This window comes from Miscanthus floridulus, chromosome 18 (genome assembly GCF_019320115.1).
Source record: "Miscanthus floridulus cultivar M001 chromosome 18, ASM1932011v1, whole genome shotgun sequence".
Taxonomy (NCBI): domain Eukaryota; kingdom Viridiplantae; phylum Streptophyta; class Magnoliopsida; order Poales; family Poaceae; genus Miscanthus; species Miscanthus floridulus.
In genome coordinates this window covers 86089326-86099415 of record NC_089597.1, presented here as the reverse complement: position 1 = coordinate 86099415, position 10090 = coordinate 86089326, and the positions used below count along the sequence as shown (strand labels likewise).

General features: G+C 48.2%; 2 protein-coding genes across 2 annotated transcripts; both read right to left on the bottom strand.

The window, feature by feature from the left end:
* Window positions 1–2272: 2272 nt before the first annotated feature.
* On the bottom strand, window positions 2273–5990 carry LOC136524123 (uncharacterized). Its single transcript, XM_066517589.1, has 6 exons — window positions 5942–5990; window positions 5727–5786; window positions 4598–4819; window positions 4004–4129; window positions 2582–3498; window positions 2273–2284 (listed from the first exon to the last, which is right to left on the bottom strand). The coding sequence occupies exons 1-6, from the start codon at window positions 5988–5990 to the stop codon at window positions 2273–2275; spliced, it is 1386 nt and encodes a 461-aa protein (XP_066373686.1).
* A 115-nt stretch (window positions 5991–6105) lies between these two features.
* On the bottom strand, window positions 6106–7536 carry LOC136521852 (putative heat stress transcription factor A-6a). The gene is made up of 2 exons (XM_066515614.1): window positions 7231–7536; window positions 6106–7132 (listed from the first exon to the last, which is right to left on the bottom strand). Exons 1-2 carry the CDS (start codon window positions 7519–7521, stop codon window positions 6347–6349), a joined length of 1077 nt encoding a protein of 358 aa, XP_066371711.1. The 5' UTR covers window positions 7522–7536; the 3' UTR covers window positions 6106–6346.
* Window positions 7537–10090: the final 2554 nt, after the last annotated feature.

The window sequence follows — 10090 nt, the reverse complement described above, 5'->3', positions numbered from 1 at the left end:
AGTCAGGTGTAACAGCAAAGACGCTGGCATCGGTCAAATGACCGGACGCTAGGTCGCTCTACGACCGGACACTGGCAGGGTGCGTTCGGTCAGTGCTGACGTACGCTGACGTAAGGCGCACAGAGGAGATGTCGTCTGACCAGACGCTGGCAGGGTCCGGTCAAGCATGACCGGACGAGTCCGGTCGACAAAATTCGTGTTTGGAACCTTACTGGAAATGACCGGATGCTGAGGTCCAGCGTCCAGTCACTTTCTAACTGACGCGTCCGGTCAATCGATGACCGTTGAAATCTGACGAACAATATTTAAAGCAGGGGACACGTGGCGTGAATCACATGACCGGACGCTGAGGGCGAGCGTCCGGTCGATCGGACCGGAGCGTCCGATCACCCCGCGCTGTACCCAGTGAAGGGGTACAATAGCTCTATTTTGTGGGGGCTTCAATTTAAGCCCCATGGCCGGTTGAAGCTCACACTTTTGGCCATTTTCATTGACATAGCAACCTTGTGAGCTTAGCCAAAGCCCTCCCACTCATCTCCATCATTGATTCATCATCTTTGTGAGATTGGGAGAGAATCCAAGTGCATTGCTTGAGTGTTTGCATCTAGAGGCACTTGTTGTTCGTGTTTCGCTGTGGGTTTCGCTTGTTACTCTTGGTGGTTGCCGCCACCTAGATGGCTTGGAGCAACGAGGATCGTTGAGCGGAGGGTGGTGATTGTCTCCGGCTCCGATCGTGGTGATTGTGAGGGGTTCTTGACCTTTCCCCGGCAGAGAGCCAAAAGGTACTCTAGTGGATTGCTCATGGCTTGTGTGATCCTCATCTTGTATTGGTTGTGCGGCACCCAATTGAGGGTTTGACGTGTGAAGCTAATTAGCGCGTGAACCTCCAAGTGAGTGAATCGCCACAATGAAGACTAGCTTGCCGGCAAGCAAGTGAACCTCGATAAAAAATCATTGTGTTCATCATTGATTTCGAGGTGATTGGTCTTTATTGTTATTCATCCTTATGATTGATTTGTTTCTTCATCTACACGGTGGTATAACCTTCTTGATCACTCTCTTTACTTTACCGCAAACTAGTTGACAAGTTGTTTAGTGTAGCTAGTTGTGAGAGCTTGCTTGGTTGGTTGGTGTGGCTCTTTAGTTAGCCTTTGAGAGCACACTAACATAGGGTAGTGTCATAGCTATTGTGTGAATAGATACTATCTAAACTAGAATTGTGGTAGGGGGCTTGCATTTTGAGTAGGCTAACGCAACACTTGCTTCACCTCATATTTGTCTAACCATTTTGTTAAGTGTTGTTGTAGAAATTTTTATTAGACTATTCACCCCCTCTCTAGCCATTAGGACCTTTCAACCGTCAAATGCGAAATCAGACGGCCATGGGAATTTGGAGCGACGTGAATGGCCTGAGCGCTGGCCAAAGTAACCTGCTTTGATATATAGAAATTCCGTTTCAGTTTGAAATCGGTTTTGCACTATCAACAGCAATATTGTCTTGATCAAGGTACGATGTTTCTCCATTTTGATAATTATATGGGCGATAGCGATGTCCAAATGCCCCAACACTAGTCCTTATGTTTCACCAGAGTGCCCCAACACTGTTTTTTCCAGGAGTAGCCGAGTAGGTGTAAATGTTACGGATATTTTCGACCGACCGAACGAAGAGCTTCACTATCCATATCAAATATACCATATCCAAACTCGGAGGTTTACTATCCGTACTGAGTATCCAAATACTCAAATAATGGTCTCGTTCGGCTTACCCCATATTCAGTTTGTTCGGCTTATTTTTTTAGCCGGAACAGTATTTTTCTCTCACAACAATTCAGCCAGAATAGGGTTCTTCAATCAGTTTCAGTCAAGATTCAGACCAACGAACGGGACCAATATACCATATCCAAATACGGAGATTTACTATCCGTACTATGTATTCCAATACTCAAATTTGGATAATCTGAATATGAGGTTTACAGTACTATCTATATTTGTACCGTTTACACCTAGTCATCGACCGTTCCATAAAACCATAACCCATCTATGAGGTCATCAAATTCTTAAGAGTACATCCCCCATCTCTTAGGTCCATTCTTACAGTCTGTTCGCTCCAGTGGCGAATCTAGGATTTTGTCTCAGGGTATGTCGTTAAAAAATTTTCATATATAATTCGGTAAATCCATTTCAACAATTCGGTAATAATTGTAAAATTGACAACATGATTCGGTATATATGCACTAAATAACACAATAAGGCTTAAATTCATGGATTAAGTTCAAACCATCCACTAAGTATAGTATAAATAGTTCAAAAGCCATATCAATAATTGAAATAAGGCATAAAAGAGAACCAGAGACTTACAATGCTATTTTTGTGACTATTTTATTCGACGCTTTCGAAGGGACATAAATGTATTGATTATATCATCTTCATCAACTTCAAAGAAAATATCCCACTCAATGAAAGTGACTAGACAGTCATCCAGAAGACTATCTCCCATCTTATTTCTTAACTTTGTTTTCACAAAAATCATTGCAGAAAATACCCTTTCAACACTTGTCGTTGCCACAGGTAGAAGCAATACCAATTTGAGGAGCTCATAAACCATATCGTACACTTTGCGCCTCTTTGTTTCAACAAGCTTAACTGAGAGATCAACAATATTGTCTAGACCTTTGAAGCTATCATCATGTCTCATGTCATCAATATAATTATCTAGCTGCAACTCAAGTTTGAGCAAATTATTATTTGAGAACTTCTTTGGGTAGAACTCAGCTAGTCTACGTAGCTTCTGTGCATCAAAAGAAGCAAATGATTTGGAAGGACTGAAGGCCAACATACAAGACAACAACTCCATATTAATCTCATCAAACCGATTATCAAGTTCTTGACTTATTTGATCAATGACACCAATATATATTTCTCTTCTAAAGTGGTCATCATTGGTTTGCTTTTGGGCACGAGCTTTCCTTGCTGATTTTCCATAAGGAACATAATCACCATCCATAGCAGGAACTTCAACACCATGTTTATCGCAAAATGAAGTGACCTTCTCAAGAAAATTATCCCAACCATCAGACCTCAATTTTTGCATTCTTTTCTTTACCACATTAACAAGTGATATTGCATTAAGAATATCTTGGTCCCTTCTTTGCAAACACTCAGATAACTCATTTGTATATCCAAGAATAATATACATTAAGTGTGCAAAGAAAACAAACTCAAAGTTCTCAAACGCTCCGGTCACAAAATGTATTTTGGTCCAATCATCCTTATATGCAGGATCATCCCCAAGATCAACCAGTACATCATGGATTGCTTCATACATAGTAATGATGCTGCATACAGTTTTGTAATGAGATCCCCATCGAGTATCTCCAGGCCTAGACAAACCCATCTCTTGATGTAATCCAGTTCTAGATTCAATTTCACCACAGTCAAGTGCTTTCTTGACATTCTCAAGCCTATCATTTCTAAGCATGTCATGACGCTTACAGGAAACTCCAACAATATTCAACAAGATAGATATTTGATCAAAAAAAAGTCTTGCAATCAGTATTTCCCTTGGCAACAGCAACAAGAACCAATTGGAGTTGATGAGAAAAATAATGAATATAATAAGCAGAAGGTGATTCTTGCATGATCAATGTTTTCAACCCTTTAATATCTCCTTTCATGTTGCTAGCCCCATCATATCCTTGACCACGGATTTGAGTCATAGTCAAGCCATGACTAATAAGTAAAGCTTCAATTGCATCCTTAAGTGATAAAGAGGTAGTATCATCTACATGAACAACTCTAATAAAATGCTCACATGGCCTTCCCAATTTATTAACATAACGCAAGCAAAGAGCTAGTTGTTCTTTATGTGATATATCACTAGACTCATCAGCTAAAATTGCATAGGGCTTATCATCAAGTTCTTCAATTATTTTCTTTCTAGTTTCTAGGGCACAACAGTGAATAATTTGCTTTTGTATGTCTGGGCTAGTTAAGGTACAGTTACCTGGAGCATTGTCCAAAACATACTTCTTCACTTCTTCACTATTTCTGGTAAGAAATTTCAAAAGGTCAATGAAGTTCCCTCTGTTGCTAGATTCTTCACTTTCATCATGTCCACGAAATGCCAACCCTTGATGCAAAAGAAACTTGATACACCTAAGTGAATAAGTCAATCTTTTCTTATAAAGATGAAGATCCTCGTCACTCCACTTCTCAATATTATAATCAATTGCTACATTGAGATTTGTAAAGCCAATGTATCTCTCTTGAGCTGCAGTATGTGCCTTAGAACCCATATGTTTGCGAAGTGCTTTCTCTCCTATAATTCAATTCTTCCATCCATCAACAGTAAATGTGTCTGACCCAGTACCCTTCTTGAACAAATAGCATATGAAGCAAAACACAACATCCTTCTTAATACTATACTCAAGCCAATCATTATTATACATCCAACAATAGTTGAATCCCCGATCCCTATCTGAAATCTTTCTTTTTGGAAAATCATGTGCAAAAGGTTTGAATGGACCTTTAATAATATATGCTCTTCGAATTGCATCTTGATCATTAACAGGATATTTTAGAATAGGATGTCTTTCACCTGAATCATGTGGAAGGTGATTGGTGTCATAAACTCGTGGCAGTGAAGACGGTTGTGGCGGTGGCATAGGATTTACAATTTCCTCAACTACTCTCTCATGAATCTGCTCTTCCACCACAGGTTCAATCGGATCAGGATTAGAAGTAGCAGCAGCTGCCGCTGCCTTCTTCTTTGCTGCATGCTTCTGAAAAAGAGATGCAATGTCCCCATTTCTCTTCATAACTGCATAAATATTACAAAGAACACAATGCCAAATAATTAAATAAATTGCGCTTGCATGATTGAACTCTCACATGCGATTATGGATCACTCACATGATATGAGTACTGAACAAAAGATCAAACTAGATCACCTCTGATGTTAGGACAAATCCTCGACCTCGCTGCGTGATGGATGATTTTATGATTTTAGCATAAACAATTAGCAATTAAAGTACACATGAATTTTTTACAAAAATACGAAGAACAAAGATTGAATCTCAGCTCAACAATTCTGATCAAAATTCACCTACATGCCAGTGCCCGGTGCGGTCGTAGACTCGTAGGGAAGGGCGAACGACGGGCCGCAGGAGAGCACCGACGGCGGAAGGCTGATGGCGTGAGAGATCCGTCGGGCGCAGGCGCGCCAGTACGCGTGATTCGGTGATCGTGATCGTGATCGTGATGTAGATGTAGATCAGTAGACGAACCGTCCAGCGTCGAAGACTCGAACTCGAAGTCGAACCGATACGACGCCGCCTCGGCCCTCGGCTCGATCCGTATTGGTGTGATGGCATCTCCGACTCTCCGTTGCTGGCTGCATGGGCCACGTGCCCGCGTGGGCCTGACGCTCACGGCCTGTCTCGCTCAGGCTCGACTAGCTCTCACACCCCAGTACATACGGATGGAGGGATTTTTTTCTTTTTTATATATAAATACGTATATATACTGCATCTCTTGCCGGAATTGCAGGGTATGCCGGTGCATACCCGGCATACCCTGGAGCTCCGCCACTGGTTCGCTCGTTGGTTTCAGTCAGGGCTTATCAACCAGTCAACAATGTTTTTCTCTCACAATGAACCAGCACCAGCCGAATTTATCAGCCCAGAAACCCATCGACGAACAGCGAACAGGCTTTAGAGTACATCAACCGCAGTCTGCTGAATCCATCACCACGGGCTTTGTATGCGGCGCATCGCCATCATCGGATCCTACAAAACAGACGTAGAATCCGAATTAGCAGACCGTCTATATACAGATTTAATAATAATCCAAAATAACCACAATTAAATAGCGAGGCTAACGATACTAACACACACCAAATGACCATTAGGGTCCAATCCAGAGGCGGACGCACGTACCGTACCACAGACCAGTGCCAACGCAGCCATCGTATGCCAATCAGCCAATGCCATTGCGACAGACAATGTGCATGGCTCATAGTTTTTTTTTCGGGATCGTGTTACGGCACGTTTTTCATTATGCACAAGACAAAGTTTTGTTACAAAATCAGGATTACGATAGACCGAAGATTACCAAAACCCACCGAAACTCAGCCCTCAAACCCTCGCACGCGCTTGTAATTACATGAAAACCAACTTTGCAACCAGGACGTCTACCGTCTCAAGCGGAACGGCGTCGCGAGTCAAGCGTCCCTAGATGCTTGTATCCGGCAGCGCACGACATGGCTAGTCAAAGCTAGTTGCTGAGTGCCGCAGGGAGCACCATTGCTGCTGCACCTGCACGTTCTCCACCTCGTGGTGATCACTGATCAGGGACTCGGCGAGCCAATGCAGTCTATCTGCTGCACAAGCTCCTCAACCTCTTTCTCGTCCATCTCCGTCCACGGCTCCGGCGCCGCCTCAGTGGCAGCCGCGGCCGCGACGAGCTCCTCAACCATCTCCGCCCACGGCTCCACCGCCTCAGTGGCAGCCGCGGCAGCAACGAGCTCCTCCACCTCGGCGTCGATCTCCACCTGCCCCTTCCCGAGCAGCTCGTACCATATCATGTCCGTGGCATTAGCGGTGTCGGAAATCTGCGCCGCCGCTGCCACTGCCGGGACGGGAGCCGCCTCGACCTCGGCGCCCGCTGCCAGCGCCAGCTTCTCGAAGGCGAGGGCGTCCGCTGCGCCCGGCGCTGCCGCGGCGGCGTCGAGCAGCCGCCGCTTCCTGCCGGCCTCTACGTGCGCGCCGCCGTGGCCGCGGCGCGCCAGCGGGCCGTCCAGGAAGGCCGGGTTCCCGATGGCGCGCGCCAGGAAGGCGGTGCGCCGCTCCGTGCCCCGCACGCGTCGCTGCATGTCCAGCAGCTGCGCGCGGGCCTCCTCCTGCTCGCGCCGCAGCCGCGTCAGCTCCCGCGACAGCGCCTCGCGGTCCCGCCGCAGCCTCTCGAGCTCGCTATTATCACGGTCGCCGCCGCCGGCCCCCGCCGAAGACGGAGACGCCGTGGATCCCGCGGCGCCCCCGCGGCGCCGCCGGATGTTCACGAGGAGGTGCCGCTGCCCCGCGAGGAAGTCGGCGTGCGCGAACTCCCACCTGTCAGGGCTCACCTTGCGGAATCCCTGCACGTACAGCATTGAATTGCACGCGCACGAACAGCAAGCACGTCACACTGACTTTACAATGTTTGTTAATTACGAATTGAGATGTGATTACGGACGTAGGTGTTGAGCTGCCGGAGGAAGGTGGAGAAGTTGCCGTGCTTGAAGCGGCGCGGAAGGTGCCCCGGCGCGAAGGCGTGTGGATCCCACACCACGAAGCTGTTCCGAGCCGCGCCCCACGAGATCACGCCGTCCGTCACCGGGTCCTCCACGAGCTCGAACGTCTTCGCCAGGAACGGCGGAACCGCGGACCCCGCCGGCCAGTGCCCGCCAGCATCGCCGTCGGCGTCCAACACCACCACCACTTCGTCGTCCTCCTCCTGCTTGACCGTCACGGCTGGGCGCTCCATCCGGCGGAGGGCGGCAGGCCCGGTGCTGCGCTGAGTTCGTCTCGTTGAGTACTGCCTCCGTCAAAAACAAAATGCAACTATATAGGACTGGGCACACAAACCAATGGTTTATGAGAAATTACGAAAATGCCCTCGGAAATATCAGTGTGCCTCCTTCGTGTGACAATGTGATGTGACCCAGTCCAACTGCAGGCCTGCAGCACCGCTCCCAGCATCGTCCCCGCACTGAGTACTTGCCGATTTTTTTCTCTTTGAATAATGCGGTGGCCTATATCGAGAGTTCGTGAGAGAAATGGTGATGCTTTTTTCACAGCCGTACGGTGCAAGTAGGTCCCACTTGATCTGATCTGATCTGATTGAACAGTATCTAGAATTGCATTTTTTTTAACAAAATTCAAACTCTAGGATTGCATTTTTTCCCCTCCGTCCTATTTTAACTGCTCGTCTGTAGTAAAAAAAAAATCCTAAAATAAAAATGTCGGGTTCAAAAACTCAGGTCCTAATGAATCCATTTTCCTATAAAACTCGGCTCAGCAGACGGCGCAACGACAGCATAAGTTTGGGCCGACCCACATACATAATAACAGGCTAAGACAACGATCAGGTCCCTGACCGGCACCTCCGACCTCTGGGTCGTGGGCTCCGCCTCACAGATCTCTATCTCCGATCAAGGATATGGCGGACCTCTGCTCGCTGCTCTTTCTCGATCGACACGGTCAGGGATGATTAGGAACGATCGACCGGGGACGTCCGCTCGGTATAGGACTGGGGAGCAAGCGGAGCAGATAAAGTAAGGCGCTCAAGTTAACCGTAATACCGAAGACCTTGTCATACCCTGCGCACCTATAAGACGGTGCCTCCAGGTCATGACAGACAGACACTATACAACCTCCCAGACGCATCAGACCACAAACAGTATTGTGGACGCCGACGTTTGCCATATCAGGCGAACATGGTAGATCTTGCCAGACGTGTCTGGGCATAAACAATATTATGGGCGATGGTAGCCATCCCGTACCCGATGGCATGAGCAACAAGACTAGACAACACGCGTATATATTTTCTCTCTGACTTGTAAGACCATCCCTTTCAACTATAAAAGGTGATGCGTTCTCTCTTGAAAAACGACGCTGGCTCTCTCTCGAAGACTTTTTCGACGACTCAAGAACACAACAGCTCAACAAGCTTTAGAGACACATAGAGTATACGTTTCAATACTTAGCATACGTTAGAGCCCCCGTCACTCTCGGCCACTCGGTTCAGAGTTCGACCGGGCCTCTAACACCCCCTTCTTATTCCTATTCGTTTGTAACTCCACAGCAAACTTCGAGCACCTAGGCTCAGGAACAAAGTCATCGACCGACCTCAAATGGACGTAGGGCCCGTTGCCTGAACCAGTATAAATCTTGTGTCATTGAGTGCTAGGCCACATCCGATCACAACGCGCGGAAAAACTACAAATGTTTACTTGTTGGTCACTTTTCGCAACGACAGTTGGCGTCATCCGTGGAGAAGATGTCATACGTTCACACTTTTGATCATCGGATGGTCCATCTTTCCACCATCTTTGGCATGGCGGGCTCGAGCGATATGATTCGCTTCGTCTCGCTGGAGTTTCCCACACTCCCCGCTTGCTGGTATGTGGGTTCCTCCCATCTTCGTGCCACTCCAGACCTTTCTCTTCAGAAGTCTAGACTTCGTCGCCGACCAGCTCAGCGTACTCCGCCTCTGCGAGGAGGCGCTTGCCTCGGCGCCCACTAGAGGAGGAACGCCCTCTACCGGCCCTGGACTACTCAACGACCTCAATGTCGAGACACCCGCGCTTCGCCTTAAACCCATGTTGGGCTCAAACCTTACGGTGAGTGATGTACATATTGTTCTTTACTCACTATTTAATACCTTCTGCCGACTCTCCAGAGGGACCCAGTTGTCCCTACTACGACCGTCGTGCGACCAGTTCCCCTATGGCTTCGTGTCCCTCGTGGACACGTGCGCGGGGGGGGGGGGGGGGGCTCTGAAGGATGCTAACATCGCCCCCTCTCACGTCTGAGTTCATGGGGATGGCGGGCTACGCTCCTGCCTTCTTCCATGACCTCGTCGATGATGAGGTCGAAAGCGACGGCTCCAGCATCGGCGATGTCGTGGCACCTGGCCACCCTCTATCCCGAGAGTACGCTATGGCGAATGCCCCTGGAAGGCCACCGGTGGTAGTGGAGTCTCTATAGACTCACACCCCTCTAGCCCCCCGTGCGAAGGCCCTACGCGTGCGCAGAAGCATGGCGAGGAGTTACGACAAAGGCGGCAGAGCCAGCCGCCACCTACACTGGCGCGCTCGGCGCAGCACGCTGCACCGCATGCGCGTAACCCGACGAGCGGCGCTCGGGTCACGCTCGTCAGGTCCAGCGTAACATCCTAGATGGAGAGAATGACCCCCCTCAGTTTGCTCAGGATGGCCAGAGCATCGCTGCTACGACGATGCTTCTGCGTGGCCTCCTCGAGCCTGCCGACCACTAGGAACAAGCAATCCACCAGAACCTCCGGGCGCTGGTGGAGACCGCTGTAGTTCAGC

What these genes read in the sequence shown, in the direction of transcription:
- LOC136521852 (XM_066515614.1), bottom strand. Translation starts at nt 7,521, where the DNA reads ATGGAGCGCCCAGCCGTGACGGTCAAGCAGGAGGAGGACGACGAAGTG. An exon ending in TCCGGCAGCTCAACACCTAC is followed by an intron (nt 7,133 to 7,230) that starts GTCCGTAATCAC and finishes CTGTACGTGCAG; the next exon opens with GGATTCCGCAAGGTGAGCCC.
- LOC136524123 (XM_066517589.1), bottom strand. Translation starts at nt 5,990, where the DNA reads ATGGCATTGGCTGATTGGCATACGATGGCTGCGTTGGCACTGGTCTGT. An exon ending in TGCGTTGGCACTGGTCTGTG is followed by an intron (nt 5,787 to 5,941) that starts GTACGGTACGTG and finishes TCTGTTTTGTAG; the next exon opens with GATCCGATGATGGCGATGCG. An exon ending in GATGGATTCAGCAGACTGCG is followed by an intron (nt 4,820 to 5,726) that starts GTTGATGTACTC and finishes ATATTTATGCAG; the next exon opens with TTATGAAGAGAAATGGGGAC.